This window comes from Corvus brachyrhynchos, unplaced genomic scaffold, assembly GCF_000691975.1.
Source record: "Corvus brachyrhynchos isolate BGI_N302 unplaced genomic scaffold, ASM69197v1 scaffold21, whole genome shotgun sequence".
Taxonomy (NCBI): Eukaryota; Metazoa; Chordata; class Aves; order Passeriformes; family Corvidae; genus Corvus; species Corvus brachyrhynchos.
This window is the reverse complement of record NW_008236924.1, coordinates 7543264-7566136: the sequence shown is the minus strand read 5'-3', so window position 1 is coordinate 7566136 and position 22873 is coordinate 7543264. Positions and strand designations below refer to the sequence as shown.

The 22873-nt window shown below is 50.8% G+C and overlaps 1 protein-coding gene across 1 annotated transcript; it reads left to right on the top strand.

Moving 5' to 3' along the window:
- Window positions 1-6100: 6100 nt before the first annotated feature.
- Window positions 6101-20742, top strand: DPYSL3 (dihydropyrimidinase like 3). Its single transcript, XM_008629038.2, has 13 exons — window positions 6101-6211; window positions 8429-8613; window positions 9630-9794; window positions 10005-10066; window positions 10474-10554; window positions 11616-11684; window positions 14173-14293; window positions 14986-15142; window positions 17467-17608; window positions 17948-18118; window positions 18717-18896; window positions 19447-19609; window positions 20053-20742. The coding sequence occupies exons 1-13, from the start codon at window positions 6192-6194 to the stop codon at window positions 20139-20141; spliced, it is 1605 nt and encodes a 534-aa protein (XP_008627260.1). The 5' UTR covers window positions 6101-6191; the 3' UTR covers window positions 20142-20742.
- The last annotated feature ends 2131 nt before the right edge of the window (window positions 20743-22873 follow it).

Below are 22873 nucleotides of genomic sequence, written 5' to 3'. Positions count from 1 at the left end.
CCTGCCGTTCCGCTCCCTCTGAGGCTTTCCTGCTCTGATCTCTGCCGTGGCAGCCCTCTGCTCCAGGGCTCGCCCTGCGGAGGCCGCAGAAGGTTTGTTCCTGGGAAGGCAATCTGGTCTTTCATCTTGTTGGTTTTCCACTGGCTTCGTAGCTCCTGATTTTTCTATTGAGGACAGCTCTGGTCCTCTGAAGAAAAAGGAAAAGCAAAGCACTTGACTTCCATTATTCTTTTGCATGTACAAATGTGAACAAATGCTCCCAAAGAAGCAGTAAGATCTCGACCACTATAAAGAGAAATTCCTTTGTGAGCCTAGATTCAGTTGCTTTCACAAGCAATATTATGGCTTTACACATCTTGCCTTTCCTGTGTCCTTAGACTGCCATGAAGACACCCCAACTGCTGCTGCAGGTGGGATTTCTCCCATTCTCTGGGGCTTTTTCTTTATGATATGCTTTATCAATATGCAGGGCTTGTGCCTGCTCCTCTGGTATCCAGTGGGAGCTCTCTCACCTCAATGGTAACAAAATCTCCCAAGCTGCTCGATTTATCCCTATTAAATCCTTTCCTTTTCTGCTGAAGCTGAAAATGCTGCAGGCATATGGTGTCTGTGTCACTGATGTTACAGGTAGCTCTCTCCTCTGACTTCTACAGCTTGAGGATGACCCTCCATGACTCACTGGCCCTATTCTGCAGCATTATCATATTCCGGCTGGACTGGAAGACATGGCCATGGAATTCTGGTCAAATGATCAGGGGACTCAGAGGCAGCAATGAAGTGAAGTCAGGTGGCGGGTGGTCTCCTCTGTTTTAGTATGGAGTGGCAGAAATAAAAGCTCAGCTCCAGTGTCTCCTTTTTCACTGATTGTGCTCCCCTCCCTGGACACTGTTGACATTGTTTATTCCTCCTTTCTAGATTTCTGCCCCAGAATCTTCTTGCATGTCAGTACAGGTAGCAGCTGATGGGGATGGTAGATTGTCACCTAAGCTATGTTTGTTAGTAGAGAGAGGTCTGAGAGTGTGTTGTCCCATTACCTTTAAAGCATCTAAAGCATTGTATTTGAGGTGGGGGAGTACTGGAGCATGAGAGCATACAGACAATAATAGAAGCCACTTCCCCAGGCAGGTAACTCACCTTTAGATCTCAGGGCTGATAGCACTGAAGCAGGGACAGAGCTCACAAACAAGAGGAGCAGTGCCTTCCTTGCTTCTTTCACCCCAGCAATGGGCAGGTTGGGCTTTCATGAAGGCTATATTAGAAAACTGGGTATCTGTACTTCCAACAGCTATTGTTTCAACTGCCTAATGTGTTTCTGGAGATGCAGAAACACTCCCTCCTGGTTCCTCTTGTACTCAGCAGTGCTGCAGTCAGTATTTGTAGTTGGTTTCTGCCAGTAACATCTGAAAAACCACAGCTTGCCTATTGTGTCTGCAGCAGTTTCTTATGTTTTCTAGGACAGCCATTTTAGTGGAGAGGCCAGCATCATGAGTGACTGGTGCATATGTTAGTGTGAGATAAATTTCTGTGCAAATTATTCCCAACATGAGTTGTAAAAAGCCTGGTCAAAAGCTGTGTGTGGCAGCATGACTGTAGTCACTGATGGAAGACTGGGAAGTACAGGCGTGTCTGTCAGTTGCGCAGAGGAGAAAACACCGGGAGGGGAGGTTAGCCAAAGCTTTGGCTTTCTCAGTCATGGCTCCATCAGCTTGGTATGGATGTGTTGCTCTTCACTGCCTCGTGTTGTGCACCATGCATCAGAGACCACTAAATGTGGTATTACTTTCCACATGTGTGCTGATGCTGGGGTGCCCAGCTCAGGGGAATAGTAATTTCAGATCTTGTGTGTCTGTTGAGAGACTTTTTATTGGTTCCTTTTTTTAGCTGTTTGGAAAAGTAATCGAAGTATTTCCCCTCTTGCTGTCCACAGTATGGTTTTCTGCAGAAAGAGAGGTGGAAGACTAAAATCTTGTCCTGATTTCACAAAATACCTGTTAACAGAACTGTTGGCTGAGTCAAAATTACTCAGTCTTTGTCCTTTTGTCATAAAATCCTTTCCTAGGCCAGGTAGACTGGAGATCCCATATTTTTTTCTTGTTGTGAGCCATGGCCTCCCCAATCCCCCTGCAGGAGCCCACATACACCATCTCTGTGGTGTCTCTGCCACCTCTAAAAACAAGGAGGTCTGTATGGGGATGGCCAGTATGTTGTATCAGGTACAAGTGGGGAGGAAAGCCTCAGTTGCTGACTAGACAGATTTTGGTAAACTGGTAGCTGTTGTTATGTCAGTTCTTAGCCACAGACCGCGGGGAATGTAGCTGGCAGCTAACTATCTCTCCCTGTGACTCTAGCCAGGGGTTCTTCCATGCTGTTGTGTGGTACATTAGTAAGGAGGAAACATGAGCTTCTGATGAAACACCACTGCAATTAGTGTCTCTTCTTTTACAAGGGAAAAAGCAGTAAAACCATACACCTGCTTCTGTGCTCCCCTAATTATGCCCTTGTGCTTTGTTAACGAGGTGAACACTAGCAGCCTTTTGGAAGTGCTGCCTGCCTTTCTTTCTGCAGCATCACTCTGAAAAATGTTAAGAGACTACCTCATAGTTTGGGGTCTCAAAATGACCAGATAATGCTTAAGGGCATCAGGAGCAGAGTGTGGGCATGAGGGAATGGGTAGTGGGTTTGAAGGCTTGATCCCAAATGCAAACAGGCAGAGGGACAGGGAGAGTTCTGCATAAAGGCTTACCAGCATGGAGAGGTATTGAGGGCTGGTGGTGAATCCAGAAGGTTTTGGCAGAGCTGAGCTGGAGGGAAGCTCCTGTCTTGTCCTCATAGGCATCCCTTGTGGCTGCAGAAATGGATCCTCACAGAAAGCACCACACCGGTGACAGATGAGCTGTCACTGGCTGCCTGAGTACTTTGGAGGCACTGTCAGCAGTGGAGGTCAGGCCAATGACAGGTCAGTGCCAGCGGTCAGGCAGAGCCACGTGCAGCCACGGTCTGCACAGCATCTCACACTCACTGCTGCTTCGGTGCCCTTTGCTCAGAGGCTGTGCTGGGCAGTGGCCGGGGCTCAGGCACTGGCTGCTCCCTCCCTGGCCATGCCCTCGTGGCTCCCGATGCAGGAGGGCTTTTCCCTCTGCTGACAGTGGCTGATGACACAGCCTGACCCTGTCTGGCAGGAGCTGAGGTGGGTGTGCAGAGGCACAGTGAGCCCTGATAGGGGAACAGTGCATTTATTGTGGTCTGGGGCTGCTCTGGGAGCGTGCGTTGCAGAAGCCTGGCTATTAAATTAGACTTGTTTCCTCATAACTGTTTCATTCTCTTCCTTTCTTCTTCTCCTGCCTCTTGACACCTGGGTGCACTCCGGAAGGATGCCAGAGCCTGTAGGCGTGTCACTTGGATTTTCCTTATTCAACTTTGTTGCATTTTTTCCTTGCAGTCAGTGGGTGGGGGCTGGTGCAGTTCCTTCACTGTGGGGTGGGCACGATGGGTTCTAGAAGTGCCTGATCTCCTGAGTGGATGCCTTGTTTGTGCTTCAGCCACTGTGGATCTCTCAATTTTGTGTACTAAGAGAGTTAGCACTGAGCAGCCCTTCACATCTGCCGCAGAATAACCACTTGTGAGTGTGGAGCAGGCATATTTCCTGAGCTCATATTAACAGTTTATTCAGTAATTGTCAATGCGACTGTCTCCTGCCCCTGTGCTGCCTGTGCCTGACTCCCTTGGCTTCCTCTTGTCTGATGCACAGGGAAGGGCAGGCCAGAATCAGTATTTGCTGGTGCTCCCACACTCTAGTGAGAACCAGCTCCAGGAATTCAGGAGGGCAAGACAAAAATGAAATGGAGGGCTGTTAGTGGATCTGGGCAGGGAGACTTTTTTTCTTACCTTGTTTGTGCTCAGGGTCCTCAGCCTCAAAGCTGAGCATTGCCCAGCATGTGCCCCATGGGGAGAGGTGTAGCACTGCCGTGCTCTGGCCCAAGAACCTGGGACTGCTTGGCCAGCGCACACCAGCTGTCCTTGTGCCTTGGCTGCTCATGAGAGGTGGCTGTGGTCCCCCAGGTCGCTGGTTAAGACCAGTATCTCTGTGTGCTCATGGAGGTGCGTCAGTGCAGGATGTTTGAAGGAGCTGTGCATGGTGGGCTGTGACCAGCAACATGCCCTTGCTTACAGAGCCCCCTTAGACAGCACAGTTTGGGCAGACCTCTGCCCGATGTGTTACCTTGGGTCAGGGAAGAAGGGGGGCTGCTTGTTGGAGAAGAACCCTGGGTCTGCTTGTTGGAGAGGATGGTGAGTGGCAGGAGAACCGGGAACAACTCAGCTGAGCTCTTTTCTTGGTGGAAGGCGAGGCTCCTTATGGGCTGTGCTGGGCGGGGAAGGTAAATCCCCCTTGCCAGGGCTGGGGTTGCTGGCCATTTGTAGAGCCGTGGGGTGGCCCTTGCCTGGGCAGTGTCGGGAGCCGGTGGCTGTGCCCCCGCGACGGGCTGAGCTGCAGCAGGGCTGAGCGCGCCGGCATTCCCTTCCTTTCCCCACCCAGTTCCTTTGTCTCTGCTGCGTGTGGATGAGATTGCTGTAAAAATGCACGCGGGGCTCTGGGCTTTGGCTGCTGCCGGGACGCAGGAGTATTCTTTGCATCCTTCTGTTGACAGAAGGGAAGCTACAAGTTCCCACCTCGGTGGCAATACTTCAGAAATTGCCCCAAGGGCGGCAGATGGAGAGCAAACCCGTTTCCCTGCAGAGCAGTTAACCATGCAAGAGCGTCACAGGATGAGGCTGGCATGTGAGCCCTGCTGAAGTCTCTGGTCGGTCAGGCTCAGGCTGTGGAAGGGGAGTGTATTTACATGCCAAAACTTGGGCTGTGGGCACCAGGGGTAAAAGAGAGGAATGTACGGCGCGATCAAGAGCTGAAGAGTTACTGGATGTGTTTTAAGCAGTCAGGTAGACAACATGTTCTCTGGCACAGCAGTCAGCCTGTGTCACCTGAATCTGTGACAGGCATATGTGAGATCAGGTGGTTTTCCCCCGTATTGCCTGCAGCTGCTTGTGTGGACTTGTGCAGGTGGAGGTAGGTAGAAGAGCAGGAGCTGAGCCATCGCAGCTCCTCTGGATAGGGTCTGTTCCCCACAGGACAGTGTCCACAGTGTCCATCCTCTCCCATCTGTGTATGCTGAGTTGCATGGTCCCAAAGTGTAAATGCAGGAAGAGCATAAGCACAGTCCTGCTTGGGGTGTTCCTCTGCTGTCTGGCTGTGCTCCTTCAGAGAGGGCTGCTGGCCACTTCGGTCAATGGAAAGGAGAACAGAGGAGGTGGTAAATCATGAGACTGGAGTGCAGTCCAGTGCCTCCTGGGTTTTGTACAGACCTGTAAAATGCCTCAGAAATGTTACCCCAAGCACAGCAGGAGAGGGACAGATTACCAGCCAGTTGCCTGTCCTGTTGGTGGTCTTTGCGAGGTGGTAACAGAGGAGAGAGTAACTTGTCTTCTTTAATGCAACTTACTTTACATGGTATCTAGATAAGGTTTAAGGACATGCCCTTAGTACGAACTTGCTCTAAATACTGATGTGTGGCTCATGCTGCCTGCAGAGTTTTGTGCATAATGTCCTGGCATAGGAAGCTTTTGACTTCTCTCTATATTTTATGGAAGCATATTTGCTGTGTTCCCCAGTGACTCTCCCTTGTGCTCAGTCTGCCTTAGTGGTGTTTCTGGCAGCCCCCTCTCCCATTTGGAAACAGCTTTTGTAATATGACATTTTCAATCCTTGATCTTGTACTGTTGTTTGGAGTGTTAGCACAGGTCCAGTGACCTTTCTGCAGCACTGGTGGTTGAGGTGAGCAGTGGGAGAGTGCCTGTACAGAGTGCTGAGAATCATAAAATTGTAATATGTTAAGGGGTTGGAATGGATGTTAAAGATCATGTAGTCCCAACCCCCTCTAGTGGGACACCTCCCACTATACCAGGTTGCTCAAGGACTTAACCAACCTGGCTTTGAATACTGCCAGGCTTGGGGCATCCATAACCTCCCTGGGCAACCTCTTCCAGTGTCTAACCACCCTCACAGTCAGAAGTGAATGAAGCATGTGTGTTACCTGCTACTGACAACTGCTGTGCTCTTCCCTTTTCAGAGTGATCGTCTCCTTATTAAAGGAGGGCGAATAGTCAATGATGACCAGTCATTCTATGCTGACATTTACATGGAGGATGGCCTCATAAAGTAAGTATGGGATTTCTGTTTTCTCCATCTCCTCTTAAACCAGCTTCAGGTTAGGTGGTTATCGGCTTTTTGTGGATGTGGTTTGTACCCAACTTGTCAGGCAGTAAAGCTTGATAACCCTCTCTGATCAGAGGCTCAGCTTTCTGCAGTGTGTGTGAGCACAGACGTGATTGGCTGATGTGTTTTCAGAGGAACTCCAGTGACTGAATTGCTGTCAGCTTGTGGGATTGTGGTACTGTGTCCATTGTAAAGCAAAGTTGTGTCTAATTACACCAAGAACAGGTTTATCTTTGACTTCTGTTTTTTCCTGTGTTAACTGTATTAGCATGAATGACCCCAGACAAGATCCTTTTTGTTAGCACTAACAAGGACAGTGCTGTGCTACAAGTCATCTGCATCCTTGAGATTTCCAGGAATTGCAGGAAAACCTCTGGGTTCCCTCAGCTTCTTCGTGCATGTCTCAGAGCTGCAGGAATAGCTCCATTGTTTAAAGGCTGCCATTCAAATTTGGCAAAGGTATTGTGTTGGGGCCTGCGCCACACTGGGTGAAGTGAAAGAACCGTGATAGTTCATAGCAGAGAGACTTGAAAAGGCATTGCTTGCTCTATGGTAAGAGTTAAATATCCAGCCTTCCCAGGGTGGTATATGTTAAAAATCCAGCCGCAGATAAATACTTCAAGAAGTGTGACTGTATTTTTATCTGGTGGACAAGACCATTTGTGATTGACAAGGACTTGTACACAGGCAGGGATCAGAGCCAGCTTCAGGTGTTGCTATGGCACAGGCTTTGTGAGTATGCTTGGGCAAATGACTGAGCCTCATCTACAGCCTGGAGGCCACAGAATTTCACTGCCTTGGGAGCTAAATGCTTTTACAAGTGAGTTCTTGTAAGAATACAATGAGTAATTAAAAACCTTTAGTGATGGATTCATCTCCATAAAAGCAGTGGGAAGAGCTGCTGGTTTATTGCTGTGAGGACAGTAAAGTGAGCAGTTCTGTCCACAGAATTTTTGTTATACTAGGGAAAAAAAAACCCTGCAAAGTGACTCAGCTTGAATGAAATGCAAAAATTGAATTTGCTTCTCATTTTTACCTCCCCAGTGTGACAAGGAAATCAGAAGTTTTCCACTAAAACCAACTTATCTTTAATATTAATTTATCAAGGAAAACTGAGAAAGGCTTGATGAAAGTAGGATTTCTGAAATACGAGATTTGAAGGCTGAGTTGTACATATGGACACATAAAGGGTTGAGGGGACAGGGGCTTAGAAAGGCAATGCTGAGGTTCAGGTGACTTGGCCTGCAGGAGGGCTGGGTGCATCAAGTTGTGCTCGAACAGGACAGGCTCCAGAGCACTATAGTTGTGTATTAGGTTACTGGTGGATTTATACTGGAACTCTCTAGGTTTCCTGTTTTCAGAGGACACTTTTAAGTATTTGATTTTTAGCTGCCTTCACTACAGTGTGGCCCTGCTGATAGCAAAGCTGTCCTTCAGGGCCACAGAAGAGACAAGGTGAGAGGGGAGAACTGTGGACTTCTTGGGAAGACGGTGAGCCCAGAGCTTGCAGGCTGTGCCATGAGCCCAGCAGGCTGCAGCCAGTCAGGCTGGGCACTTGCTGAGCTATTTCCCAGCTCCCAGGAGTCCCTTCACTCTTGGGACTTTGTGCTGTGAGCAGCATTGCAAGTCCCTGATGAGCCCTGAGCTGGCCTACCAGCTGTGGCATTACAGTGGAAATCATCTTTCTCTGTAAGTAAGCTCAGACTTGAGCCTTACTTAAGGTGGGCAGAGGGACAGGAGAGATTAGGGGTGTAGCTCGCTTGGAAGCAGGGCTGGTGTCAGGTTTTGTGAGCATGCACCCTGGGTGGGTAGTTAGGACTGCTACGCTGGAAATGCATGCTGGAGCCTGTTTTGTGAGCCTGTAGGGTATGAACTGTCCTAGGCAGGTTCTCACCATGCACTGCAGAGACAACTGGACAGATGGCAGCCACGCCTAGACTAAGCACAGCATAGGTATAAGCAAGCCAGACAATCCTGCACATTGCTGCAGAGTGGAGTGGTTTTGCTCTGCTGGCTCTGGCAAGCCTGGGTCTGGGAGCAAGACAGAGTAGGGTGTTCCTGCTGGCAGGGAGCTGCCCTGGCAATCCCTGGCTGAGCTATTCAGAGGTTATGTTGTGGCTGGTTTTCCTTTGTGTGAGTATCTTGGTATGATCTTATCAGGCAGATTGGAGACAACCTGATTGTTCCTGGAGGGGTCAAAACCATAGAAGCCAATGGGAAGATGGTGATCCCTGGAGGAATTGATGTCCACACTCGCCTGCAGATGCCATACAGGGGAATGACTGCTGTGGATGATTTCTTCCAAGGAACAAAAGCAGCTCTGGCTGGTGGAACCACCATGATCAGTAAGTGCAGCAGGCATGGCCTGTGCATGACACCACCCAGCACTCCTGCAAGATCACCCAGTTCTTTCTTTTTTCTGTGCTTTTCTCAATCTTCTTTGTCTTCAAAGTCCATGAAAGTGTGTTCATATTTTCTGTGATCTCTGTCAATGCAGTCTAGCGAGTAAGGATTGGGATGAACTTTGTATCCTTAGTAATGATGATGTGATAGGACAGGATATGTGCCCTTGCAGATCCTGTGTTCTGCAGTGCTTGTCTGCAGCCACTGTTGCCCCTGGGACCCTCAAAAAGGAACAATGGCATAACTTCTCTTTTAAATAAAAGTAGGACAGCATGTTGCTCAGATGGCTCTGAGCAGAGGAACAGAGCAGTGTGCTGGCATCCCACACTGCTTGAAAATAAACAGTGCTGATGAAAAAGGAAAGGGAATTCTGAGGTCCTTCCCTGGAGAATGCTATGGCTGTGCACTGGTTTGAGGTCCAGGTGTTGTCCTGTGCAGTGGTTACAGCTGGGTGCACTGCAGGGTTTCTTGGGATGCAGGAGCAAGTGTTGATCCTTCCAGTAAAGGGCTGGGTTCCTTGTCCTCCCCCCACCGTTTTTCCTTCCTCTGTGCCAAAAATATATGTTTTGTGAAATGGTCTGTGGTAAGGTGTGGAGATTCCATGGTGGGCAATAAAAGGTGCATTAGTGTTGCAGTGTAGGAAGAGGCTCTGTGCTAATGGGGTGGGAGTGGCGATGGGGAAAGACAAGGCTCTTTAGCTTCCAGCCAGTTTCTCAGCAGAAGCGTGTAAAAACCTCTGGTCCTGTGCCAGAGGCCATTAAGTAAAGGCTCTGTGTACTTCCCTGCCAATAAATGCACTTGAGGAGCCAAGGCATGTTGTGAAGGGGACAGGATCCTCTTGGGAGCTGCCCTGAAGCTGTTGAGGAGACCAGCCTGGGGTGGTGGAGCTGCCAGGCCACAGTGGCATGGCCTGGTTGGGGAGTCCTTGCTCAGCCCTTCCTCTGCTGTGGCCCTGCAGTGGATCACGTGGTGCCAGAGCCGGAGTCCAGCCTGGCCGAGGCTCTGGAGCGGTGGCGGGAGTGGGCTGATGGCAAGGCCTGCTGTGACTATGCATTGCATGTGGACATCCCACGCTGGAGCGACCACGTCAGGCAGGAGCTGCACACCATGGTCCAGGAGAAAGGTTTGTTGCCTGCTGCTCCCTGCCTGGCCTTGGCCAGCCCTGTCCCCTGGCCAGGGAAGGCACGAGGTGGCTGCGCTGTTGGGTTCCCATGGGGTCTCGCACAGCTGCCAGCAGGAGCTGTGCCCTGCAGGGCATTTGGTGGGGAGGGTGGCCAGAGCAGGCAGCCTAACCTACAAAGCTCACCTCTGTCTCCTCTCTGCCCTGCCCCAGGCATTAACTCCTTCATGGTGTACATGGCCTACAAGGATTTGTACCAGATGTCCAACACCGAGGTGAGACCTCCTACACTGCCATGTTTGTGTTGATTCAAGGAGCAGTGGGGGGTGACAGCCATGGTGGGCATGGGGCAGCTCATAAGGCTGGTGGCTGCTGTCCCTGGCCAGGCCTTGCTGCTCCTCTCCTCCACCCTGGCTGCTTGTGCAGGGCTGCCCCAGGCTGTGCTGTGGGCTGGCTGGGCTCCTGCATTGCAGGCAGAGGCACAGGTCTAGTGTGGAGATCACCAGGAGCATCTGCTGGTGACTGCATCCTTCAGAGAGCTGGTCCCAGCACAGCCAGAGCTCTGCCTGGCATGGCTACACTGCGTCCTGCTGCTGCCAGGGGCATGGGTGGAACTGCCATGAGCGGTGTCAGGGCCATGGGCAGCCTGCTCAGTAATCATTTCTTCTTGTCTCTCTTTTAGCTGTACGAGATATTCAGCTGCCTGGCAGAGCTGGGTGCCATAGCTCAAGTTCATGCAGAAAATGGGGATATAATTGCACAGGTAACTAACTACTTCTGGCAGGCAAGAACTGAAAATCTTTTTCAGGCAGATTTGGTGTGGGGCATTAGCAAAATGACTCTAAAGTTGGACATCTTGTGCCAGGTGATACCTTCGCTGTTCAGCAGCAATATCCAATTTAGCAAGATTTTTTGTTGTGAATATGTTGTGCACAAGCAAATCTGCAATAGTGAATTAGCAATTACCTAAATGGAAGTGAGTATCCATCAAGTATGGTATGTTTGTTCCAGCTGCAGCTGTCCTCAGTGTGGAGAGGCAGAGACCTTTGCCTTGCACATAACAAGCCAGGAGAGGTAAAGTTCATTGAGAACTGCCTTGACAAGAGAGATTTTGTCCCTGTAAGCAAACAGGTGGCTAATGAAGCTGGATTTGCAAGGAAAGTGTTCTGAGGGATGTGGTTTAGTGATCAAGTGAGTAGTGTGTCTTGGCCCGCTGTGTTGTAATTGGTGCTGGATGACAGAAGGTCCAAATGTTTGATTTTCTTTAAGGCACAGAACACACCGCTCAGTTAAGCTCTGCAACTATTTCTCTTGTTCTTGGGAGTTGAAGGAGCATGAACCAAGAGGTCATTCTTTGAGCATCTTTTCAGACTACAAGAATCAGTTTTGTTTGGACTTTTCAGAGCTGCAGTGCACAGTTGGATGGCTCCTTCACATGAAAACTGAGAGTGGTCAGAGGAATTGTATTGGCCAGAGCTTATCTCTATTTTAGTACCTGCCTTATCATAAAATGCCCCAAAATTACTATTTGATAGCACTTCACAGTCCTAGGAATTGGAGAGGATGAGGAGTTTTGTAGCCCTTTTTGTCTGCACATTGTGCTTGTTTTATTGAAGAGGTTTAAGTCAGTGCCTGACCTCCCATTTCCCCATGTTCCCTCTTTCAAACCCCTTGAGCATACAGCAGCCTCTCACTGTGCCTGATGGTCCCACAGGACATAGGGTGGTGATGGTCCTGAGGGAAGAGCTTGACACAGAAGGGATCTGCTTTTTTTGGTTGATAGCTTCAGTCCTGTAATATCCCTCTGTTCTTTTGATGTCCTAGGAACAAGCCAGGATGTTGGAGATGGGAATAACAGGCCCCGAAGGCCATGTGCTGAGCAGACCTGAGGAGGTAAGATGCAGAGGACAGTTCAGCCTTGCTTCACTGAAGCGTTTTCCAGTCACAGTAGGGCTCAGTGTGTTTAGTGGGGGCAGGCAAGCATCAGGGCACAGGAGAATGTGTGTACATCCAGGGGTATCCATTCATACAGGCACTGCTGTCTTTTTCATCATCAGCCCAGGAAAGAGCAAGGTGCATGTTTGTGACAACATTTCTCAGTCTTGCTTGAGTTGCCCAGCAGAGATAGAAGCCCTTGTTCTGAGTCTCACAGAGAGGAATCAATCAACCAAAGTGTTTGTATGGCTCTAGCAGCCTTTGAGTCTGGATTGTGGGGGCATTTGTCTTGTGTAGGTGACTCCATGGGTGTGAGAAGCCTAAGAAGAATCTAATGACGAGTTTTAGTTTCTCTGAGAATTCACATTTAAGTGCTGACAGATTCCAACCTCTTCCTGCTTTATATCTGCTTAGTCTCTAAAGTGTTTCAGAGTCAGATGGACAAAGCCATTGGCAGAAGGAGTGGGAGGGGAAGAGAGGGGGAATTCCCTGGTTACAAGTCATTGTCAGAACCCTAATGAGATTACTTCTAATTTTAGCTTGCAGGGATTTTTCTGTTTGGTCCATTAATATGAGTTGAATCTAATTTTAGATAGGTTTCCTTCATGTAACTCCCTGCCGAGAGGTACTTTGACTTCCCACAGCATGTGAAAGAAGAAAACAATAGGAATTTGGTACAATAGCAAAGCTTTCCCCTGAGCAGGGGAGCACAGGGACAGATTTGTACTTCAGGGCCTGCTGAAATAAAATCAGTTGGCTTAAATTAAAAGTGTAAGAAGTTGGCTGTATTAGGGCTAGTAACAACATATATGGCCTAGTGTAATAACAGTACTTACTCTCTCTGAAATACAAGAGTGTAAAGCATTTTCCTATACAGGGAAGAGTCTCAGTGTCAAATAAGTGGCTCAGAGTCCCTCTGTGTGTAAGCTGCCATTTACTTTTATGACTCTAACCTGTTGCCACTAGTTGGCAAGCTAAGGTGCAATTACAGGATGCTGTGGTTGTGCCCAGATTTGAGAACTGTCCTGTTACCATAAGCAGTGCACATCTCATCCAGAGCCAATAAACATTGTTCAGTGTTTGATCTTGAAATGCCATTAAAGTATAAGGCAACTGAGAACAGTGCAAGGCTCTAGATATCTGTTCAGCCAAATCCAGATCTCATTGCCTTTGAAAATAAACAGTGTCCTTCTTCCAGAACACACTCTACCACAAATGACCCAGCTACCCTATAAAGCCTGCAGGCAGATGGCAAAGCATTAGGAGAGTGGTCTGTGGCTCTGTGAGTCTTCTCTGTCCTGGAGGGACCTCAATGGGGGTTAAAGACATGTTTTTCTCTCCAGCGATGATGGTGACTTGGTAGGGCAGGATGATGCTGCTCCAGATTGTAACCTGCTGTGAGGGGTATTCAGTGATGGCTGTTTGCTCCTGTCCACATGTTAAACCCCATCAACTACTACAGCCCATAAGTGTGGTGATAAAAAATGGCTTCTCATTTAAATTTCTATTTAAAGAGTCTTTCAGAAGAGAAAAACCTCTTTTCACTGTACAGCAAATAGATCTGCAGAAGTATGAGAGGCGTAGGAGTGCATGTGTGTCTGGATGCAGTGCTCTGCTTCTCTGCCCTGGGACATTTCGACTGGCATGGTCCCAGGCATTCCCCTGGGGGCAGGATCATTGTGTCTTTTTAAGGCTTCTGTTTTGAACTTTCTCAAGCCAGCACTTGAAGCCAAATTGTAGAGCAAACACTTGGAGATCTCTGGGGTTGAGCTTGGGCGGAGCACAGGCTGATGTAATAGTCCAAAGATATCCCTCGTGGTGGAAATCTACCCTCCACTAACAGCAGGACAGTGAGATGGGGCAGGCTGGGGCAAGCAGCAGCTGTACTGCAGGACGGCCAGGCCTCAATGACAAGCAGCCTGCCAGTGTTCAGCCCTCTGCACCCTGCCATGGGGGTGGCAGGGGACATCTGGTTAACCCTGCTGCAGCCGTGGGACAGCGTGGAGCAGGGAGTGCTACAAAAGGGTGGACCCTCCTGCTGCCTGGCATCAGCCTGTAAGCTGTGCTCTCAGGCTGGGCAGCAGTCCCTGGGCTCCTTGGGCTGTCGGGAGAGCTGGAACCAGGCAGTGGAAAAAACAGCAGATGCGGCTCTGCTTGTCCCTGAGCAGGGTTCAGGCAGTGCTCCTGTGCTGGGCATGGAGCAGGGTTCAGGCAGTGCTCCTGTGCCAGGCATTGTGTTACTGTAGCCTGCCATTTGGGCCAGGCTCTGAGGAGATGGAAGCTCCCCCCCCCCTCAGGTCTCCCTGATTAAACTGCCCTGGGGGAGTCAAGGGTAAAAGTGAGGGCACAGGGTGTCCGCAGTAATCAGTGGTGTGCTGAGAGTAACAGGGGCTCCTCCCTGCCCAGCCAGTGCTCTTCTGCAGCTTTGTGCCATCCTCTGTTCCAGCTGGAAGCAGAAGCTGTCTTCCGGGCCATCACTATTGCCAGCCAGACCAACTGTCCTCTCTACGTGACTAAAGTGATGAGCAAAAGTGCTGCTGACCTCATCTCACAAGCCAGAAAAAAAGGTGAGTGGCAGCTGGTGCTGCACTCAGCCCTGCTGCTGCCACCAGGATCCTGGATTATGTGGTCCCTGTGTCCTCGTGGTTGTTTTGCCAAGATCAGCACTCTGCTTTGAGTGCTGTGCATTGCTTCCCCTTCTGCTGGGGAGTAGTTAGCTTAGGAGTTTGCCTGACTTGTGAAGGGCAGGGTGACACTGCAGCAGGCCACATAGAATCACCTCCTGTTGTCAGTGAGGTAACATCAATATGTGGGGCACAGGTAGGAGCAATGCTTTAAACACCACAGTTTGTCTGCAGCTGTGAAGGGCTTGATGAGGACGCTTTGTTCATTGCACGTGGTAATGGGTTGAGCTGCTGCGTATAGCTCTGGCCTTCCTTTGACGTGCTGGCCCCTTGGAGGTGCCTGGGTGCCTTTTCAGGTGGCTGGGAGCTCCATTTGTCAGTGGTGGTGGAGCACAGGGCTGCCCCACAAGTGTGGGCATGTCCACAGCTCTGTTCAGTGGGCTCGCTGCCCCTGCCCCAGGAGGTATGAAGGGGGATTCTGGTGCACTAGAATCTGTGCCCTTGAGCAGGAGGACCCTGTGGTGATGGCATGGGTCTGGGTATTCTCGGGACATGGCAGGCTTTTGGTAGTGCTGTGGAGCAGAGAATGCCACTGGGCTCCACCGAAACACTGTTCTTTCTGTGCCCTTCTCCAGGCATTGTGGTGTTTGGTGAGCCCATCACAGCTAGTCTGGGGACTGATGGAACACACTACTGGAGCAAGAACTGGGCCAAGGCTGCGGCATTTGTGGTCTCTCCGCCACTGAGCCCAGACCCAACCACTCCTGATTACATCAACTCCCTCCTGGCCAGGTGAGTGACAGCTCTGCTGGGGATACTGCTAGGGGAAAGTGGACTCTGGCTAGGGAAGAAAGAGGTTAGTCCAACCTGAACCACTTCACCGTAGGGATGTAATGAACTGACCAGTGAAATGGCTCTGACTCCAAGCCGTGTTGGTTTATCCTCGAGAATTGAGGGAGGACACCGTAAGCTTAACATCACTAATGAGAAAAATACCAGTAGTCACGAACCATTTTAAATGCCCTGAAGAAGGCAAAGAAATGAGGACAAGCTGAAACAGACTTGTCAACTGAACCATTCACTGAGCTGGAGAAATGGGGAATGGCTGCCTGAGTTGGGATGCTGCAAGATGATGCAAGATGCTGCACCAATGCGGAGGGCATTACATGTTTCACAGGCTGGTGGGGACCCCAGTCAAATACAAAGCAGATACATTCACACACCTATAGAGGTGAGCAATAGCAGAGCCTGCAGAGTGCAAGAGACCTTTAGGAGCAGCTCCTGCACATCTGGCTGGGATGGCAGGTTGGTTTTTCATCCTGAAGGCAAGGGGGTAGAGAAGGGATTTGTTGAAAACAAAGACAAACAAGAAAAGCACTTCAGCAGTTTGCCATGACCTTTCACAGTTACACTCCATCCTCTCACTGGCAAAGCCAGCACGCAGCTGAAGATACTGCGCGTTCCTGGCCCTGTCTTTGTGCTGTGTGTCCATCGCACACCACTCAGCCTGTGTTTGTACATCCGATTGTGTGCACACTGTCTGGTCTGTTAGCCAGCAGATGGCTGACACTGAGGGGGTTGTAAGTGGAAATGTCCTTTGAGGTAATGCTGGAAACATCTCTGCCAAGATGAGCAAGGGATGAGCAGTCACTAAGAGGTGTCTCTTCGGCGGGGCACCTTAGGATAAACCCGGGTTGTGCCAGAGTGGAGATGCTGTGTCTGGGTGTAAGAGAGGTGCCAGTGCATTTGAGGGTCTGAATATGCAGCTCACCCTGCATTTTGCTGTGGTCAATGAACAAGAGATACCTCAGCTCGTACTGGATGTACGATAGAGATGCAGGTCTTAACGACTAGCAAGGAAAAGTGAGCCCAGCTCCTGAACTGGTTTTCTAATCCTTACCTTCCAATTTATGCCAGACCTCGAAGAAGACACAAGCAATTCTTGGTCCCTGCAGCTCATAGGTGACTGTCTTGACACCTTTGCCGTACTGTTTTCTGTGAGGCTGCAGCGGGAGGGACACTGTGAGGTTCCAACTGGGCTGGATGGCTTTTCTCCAGCAGAAAGCATGTTGTGTGATCATTCTGGACTTCTGTCTGTACAGTCCGTCAGACATACGGCAGAAATTATCAGAGGAAGGTGGAGATGATCAGTGGATTAGGGCAGATTTGCAGCCTTGAGGAGAGTCACTGTGTCTGCACTGCCCAGGTGCTTGAGGCCCCTTGCCTCATGTAGGCAGTGCTGGGAACTGGCTTGCTTTGGTCTTCTTCCTTTTGCCTGGCAGCAAGGACTTTCCAGCTGCTGCCTGTCCAATGTTCCCTGAGGACCCAGCAGCACCTGGGTGACTTCCAGGGAGCCATGGACAGTTCCTCTCCCTGCCTTGTCTGTGGGCAGCTCGCTGGCTCTTCCTGTTTCCTAGGAGCGGGATGGGTCAGGGCATCTCATCTGTCCAGGTACCACTTCGGGCAGAGGGTGAAGAGGCCTCAGTGAAGCACTTCTGGGCTTCCTGCAGAGAGCTGCTTCTGGGCAGTCCCAACTCCCTCCATCCCACTGCAGCAGGCTTTCGTGGGGCAGGGGAGGACTGTGCTAGCCCTCAGCATGCAGGAGCTGGCAGTGCACAACACAAGGGCCAGCCTGTGGGAGTGGGGAATGGTCCTGGAGCAGAGATGCCCCTTCCTCCGTGTGTGGCAGAAGGGCTCTCTCAAGCAGACCTGACAAACTGCCAGAAATGGGTTTTGTGACTTGCACTGGCATGTTTTTTTCTTCATACTTGTGCAAATGATGGAGTCTGGTATGAAAGGACATCTTCTGGATTGACACAAAGACCACTCTGTTCCCTAGGAGCTGAGCTGTTGATTTCTCTTTTGTACAGGATGCTGTCCATGCTCAGGCAGGTAGCACAGTGTGGCAGAGGTCTCTTGCCCCCACGTGATACAGCTGCCCCAGGGGCTGGGTCAGGTGAAAGTCTTCAGGCTGAGGGGCTGTGGAAATGAGGGTGCAGAGTAAAAAACACTGAGCCGGGGGCTGCCCGTAGCCAGAGGAAATCCATATCCCTCATGTCTCTGTTGCTGTCTGACTGCAAAATGACTGACAATGGGTTTGTTCCACCACTCTTCAGTGGTGATCTGCAGGTGTCGGGAAGTGCTCACTGTACCTTCAGCACCGCGCAGAAAGCCATTGGAAAAGACAACTTCACAGCGATCCCAGAAGGAACCAACGGCATCGAGGAACGAATGTCTGTCATCTGGGACAAGGCAGTGGTGAGAGCCCCACCAGGGAACGGGCAGAGTGAGCAGAGGTGGTTGCCATCTCACACACCCATGCTACTGTCCCACAGAGCTGGGCACCCAGCTTGTTCCCTCTCTGGCTTTGAGAGTCAAATCAAGCTGGAGCAGGAGGGGTGGCTGTTGCAGGCTTGGGATGAACATCCAGAAGCTGTGCCCCCAGTCTTGGTCTGTCTGGCACCAGTTAGTAAGATCAGCCTCAGAAGCTTGGGCCCAGCCAGCCAGCACCTTGTGTGGGAGTGAGGATGGTGCTTCCCAGGGCTCTTACTCACCCTTTTCCCATAGAAGGACTTAGTTCTCTTTGTGTGTGAGCAGGCCACAGGAAAGATGGATGAAAACCAGTTTGTGGCTGTGACGAGCACTAATGCTGCCAAAATCTTCAACCTGTATCCACGAAAAGGGAGAATAGCAGTGGGCTCGGACAGCGATCTGGTTATATGGGATCCTGATGCAGTAAAGATCATCACAGCAAAAACCCATCAATCTGTAAGTCCTCTACTCATCTGTGTGAATGCTGAAGAGTGGCATGCAAGTAGCTTTGTAGAAAGGTGGCCTGGCTGCTGGGAGCTTGGTACTGTCCTGCTTGACTCTGAGGAGGATTGACTGAGCCCAGGCTCCAGGTGGTGCCAGTTGTGACTGTGGGTAGAATGTCTGTGAGCCCTAGGCTCAGGACATGGGGCTTTTTTCACCCTGCTTGGGTGTTCTTCTCCTGACCCTGTGCAGGTGTTAAGACACACATTTCTCCTTACCTTGGTTCCTCTTCCAGGCACAAATATTTTTCCTGGCCTTGCCACAGTGCTTTGTTCATGCCTTACCTCAAGCCTAGGTCCTGCCTTCGTCTGTTCTTGGAGTACTTCCTCACACTGAGCTTCATACCAGCAGGTCCTGGTTCATGTTGGGAGCTCTGGTGGGTTTTTACTGTGATGGGCTAGTGAGCTACAGGAGGCCTCTGAACAGGCATGGCTGTTAGAGGTGTCTTCTGCCTGCATTGGTGACTCCAGCAGCGAGGTGTGGGGACTGACCCACCCTGAATGGGCAGGCAGTGCTCCTGTCCCTCCTGACCATCATCCTGGGGTTGCTGCAGGTGGCTGAATACAACATCTTTGAGGGGATGGAGCTCCGTGGGGCCCCGCTGGTTGTCATATGCCAGGGGAAGATCATGCTGGAGGATGGCAACCTGCATGTGACCCAGGGGACTGGACGATTCCTGCCCAGCAGCCCTTTCCCTGACTATGTCTACAAGCGCATCAAAGCCAGGAGGAAGGTGAGGAGATGGGGATGCCAGGAGACAGAGTTTGGATACTGTTAGCCCAAATTGCCCTTGATAACTGGTTGGGTTTCCTTTGCTGTTCTGGGCGGACCCTGTAAGCAGTGCTGCAAACTGATGATGTTTTTGAATGTACAAAATAGCTGAGGCTTGGATAGGGAGCCCTTCGTGTTAGTGGTGGGCCATGTTGGAGGCAGATGCTCCTCAAGGTTAGCAGTGGTAATCTCTCTCCTCATCCTTTCCTGCTGCAGCAGGAGTCTGGAGGGAAATGCTGAGTTAAAAGGTTGGCCAAAATCGCCTTCTCCTCCCCCATTTGTGCAGCAAAAACCCCATCTGGGTGATAGCCTGTTGCACTGGCTCCGCAACCCCTTGCAGGGCAGGGATGAAGGATGGGCAGTGGGGCTGTGCCAGGCCTCAGTGCTGCAGGACTTAGGGTGCATGGCAGTGTGAGTTCCTTCTGCAGGGGGACTGAGGAGCCGGGGGATGGCTGGAGCATGATGCTCCCTGGGCTAGAGAAGTGTCACTGTCCTCTTCTCTCTGGTGGCAGATGGCAGAGATGCATGCTGTGCCCCGGGGCTTGTATGACGGACCCGTGTTTGACCTGACCACCACCCCCAAGGGGGGCACCCCTGCGGGGTCAACCAGGGAGTCCCCCACGCGTCAGACACCGCCTGTCAGGAATCTCCATCAGTCTGGATTCAGCCTGTCAGGTGAACACATGTGGCTGGACTGGGAGGGGACAGAGCCACTGGCCGTGCATCCCTGTCCCTGGCCTGGGGCAGGGGGCAGTTGGAGGTGTCCTGGGGTAAGGTAAGCACAAGAGTGGATCATGGCAGGGCAAGATCCTGTGTGTCCCTTAAAGAACATGGCTGGAGCTGCACCTTGCAGTAAAAGCAAGGCAGACTATAGAGGCCAGCACACCATCTGATGCTGTTCTTGCTGCATGGGTCTGTTCACAATGCATCTGCAGAGATGTTCAAGCCACTGCTGCTCTTGGGGTTACTACTGGAGTTGGAGAGGGAGCAGGTTGCAGTAGATAGTTTCTGGAGGGCCTTGGCAAGGCCCCAGGCTTCCTGACTGCTCAGTCCTGTGAAGAAGATGCTCTTAACTTTGCTTTTCTCCATTCCCTTCATACTTTCTTGTCCTATCCCAGGTACCCAGGTTGATGAAGGCATGCGCTCAGCAAGCAAGCGCATCGTCGCACCCCCAGGAGGTCGCTCCAACATCACCTCCCTGAGCTAAATGTCCTGGCTGAGGAGGAAACAAAATCCCTGTTCAAGCAAAGGAAGAAAATGGTACATTGGTGTTTAAGAATGAAAAGAAATAAACCTGTTCTGAAGAATCAATAAGCCTCAAGCCTTATGTTTCACAAATGCTACTTGCTACCTAGCTTTAAAGATGTTGCTTCATTTTGGTTTTGCATAGCCTTAAAGTTCTGTTGTTGTTACTGTTGTGGGTTTGGTTGGGTTGTGTTTTGCTCTTCCTCTCTGTATGCATGCCGCTTGGACAGGTTGCTCAGTTCAGTGTTATTGGTGTTGAATGTGTGTGGGATGCCGTGGTGTGGGACAGTGGGAATAGCCCTCAGGGCGACCCGGCCAGGCAGATGAGGGGGCAGGGTCTGGCTGGAGGCAGGATGTTGGATGGGGAGGGCAGGTGCACTGAGCTCGTAGGGACAGGTGGGTCTGTCACATTCATCTCCTTCATCTCCACTGAATGCTCTGGCGTTTCATCGTGAGGCCTATGGGGGAGCTCAAATCATCTCTGTAATGGCTGTCACGGCACCTTGTATAAGGAGTTTTACTACTTTGTACACTTTATTAAAAAAAAAAGTTGTTCCTTCAAAAAACTCGTGTTGTTGGCTGGCTCTTCTCTTCCTCAGACTGCTGCTGCTTGGCAGGGGTAGTGCACAGCTGCACCCGCAGGGAACTGGGCTGAGATGACAGAGGGGTTTGGGTGGTGTTGGGGCTGGAGAGGGCTATAGCAACAGGCCATCGGGGCAATACCATGCAGTAGTCACTGCTACAGGTGTCAGGGTGCTGGTGTAGCTTCTCAGGCAAAGGTAAAGGTACTGGCAAAACAGCACATTGCAAGTATTTGTAAAAGCCTGTTCCATTTGTCCATGCAGTCTCTGGCTGAGCATGGCCTGGCCACCATGGGCTGTGACTGCCTGACAAGAGCTGTGCCCTGTCTTCTGTGTGTTGACAGGGACCAGCTCCACATGGCACTCCCTGGGCACAGCTTTGGGGTCATCCTGTCTGGACAGCCTTGGAGGCTGTTTTCTGTGGACTCCTGTCAGTGAAATGCCCGCCTTCCATCAGGCATTGTCTGTTAGACCAAGAGGCACTGTCCTCCAAAGCTTGCAAAGCATGCAAAAAAAAAAAATGATTTTTTGGCTGAGCATGGCCTGGCCACCATGGGCTGTGACTGCCTGACAAGAGCTGTGCCCTGTCTTCTGTGTGTTGACAGGGACCAGCTCCACATGGCACTCCCTGGGCACAGCTTTGGGGTCATCCTGTCTGGACAGCCTTGGAGGCTGTTTTCTGTGGACTCCTGTCAGTGAAATGCCCGCCTTCCATCAGGCATTGTCTGTTAGACCAAGAGGCACTGTCCTCCAAAGCTTGCAAAGCATGCAAAAAAAAAAAAAGTGATTGTTTTCTAAAGACTACAAAAATTAAGGGTCAGTTTCAGCTGTGGTAAACAAATTCACTTTCTTCCCCTTCTTCAGTACTTGACCTTGAAATACTTATTTTTACATGTCTGCAACTCAGGCAGGACAAGCTGTCCCTGCAGCAGTCCTTAAGGGGCCAGGCCAGAATAGTTGTGACGGGGTGGCAAAGGCTGTGCTTACAAGCTTTGTGAAGTTCTTCCATCAAATAATTAAGGCTTTTTCCTGTTGCCTGGTAGAGATTAAGCTGAAACTGCCTCTGTGTACAGAGGAAGAGAGGAATAGAGAGATGAAGAAATCCTTGAGGAATTTTTAAATATGCAATGTTCTTACAATTTAAGTACTTCAGTTGTTTTGGGGCTTCTCTGACCAGCCAGTAGAGAGGTATTTCTGCAGCAGTAGATTCTTTCCTAGGGAGGAGCAGAGCTAGGATTCCAGATACATACATTTACGGTATTTGAACATCTACCTGTACCAGAGCAGGGCAATGATAGCGATGTGCTGTGCAGGAGACAGGGACAGCGGTCAGCACAGTCCGCCTGACAGTGCCTGGTGCCAGACTCAGTGCCCGGCCCCAGACCCAGTGTAGGACTGGGTGTAGAGCAGAGGATCAATGGGAAACGTTGGAGGTGCTTTGGAAAGGCTTCCTGGGAATGATGAGTCAAAGGCCGAGACATGGAGTCCCCACCTCTCTCCGAAGTCCTACTGCTTGAAAGCCAGCATGGCTGGGGAAGGGGAGAGCAAGCACACTGCGACATTAATTGGGGTGTCTTCTGACAGAGCAGGGAAAGGTGTGTTGTGACTAAGCAGGAAAAGGTGACTTTCCCATGACAATGACACTCGTTGAGGACTCCGATACCCACTTACTGATGAACTAACTCCGCTCCAGCTTTTCGGCTCCCTGGGCGGAACAGGGTGGCCTTTCCCTGTGGTTATTTCCACAGGCACGGCGATGCTGCTGCCCAGGCGCAGCGTATGGAGGGAGGTGGTGAGGCCGCAGCACATCGCGCGGAGCACTGCGGGCAGCGCGGAGGAACGCGGGGCACCGGCGTGGCGAGCGCTGCAGCCAAGGTCGCAGCAGCTTCCCCTCACCCCAGCACCCTGAGGTGACGGCAGCCAGCTGGGGAGCAGCTGTGGGACACCCACTCCCCACCCCTGCAGGAGGGGCGACAACATGGAAGACACCAAACTAAAGCTTGTTTTTAGGCACAAACTGGGCTGCTCGATGCTGGGACACCTGCTGCACGCCACTGCAGGGACAGATGGGGCAGACAGGATGTTGACCTTTGGGTTAATGGGAGGTAAAGAG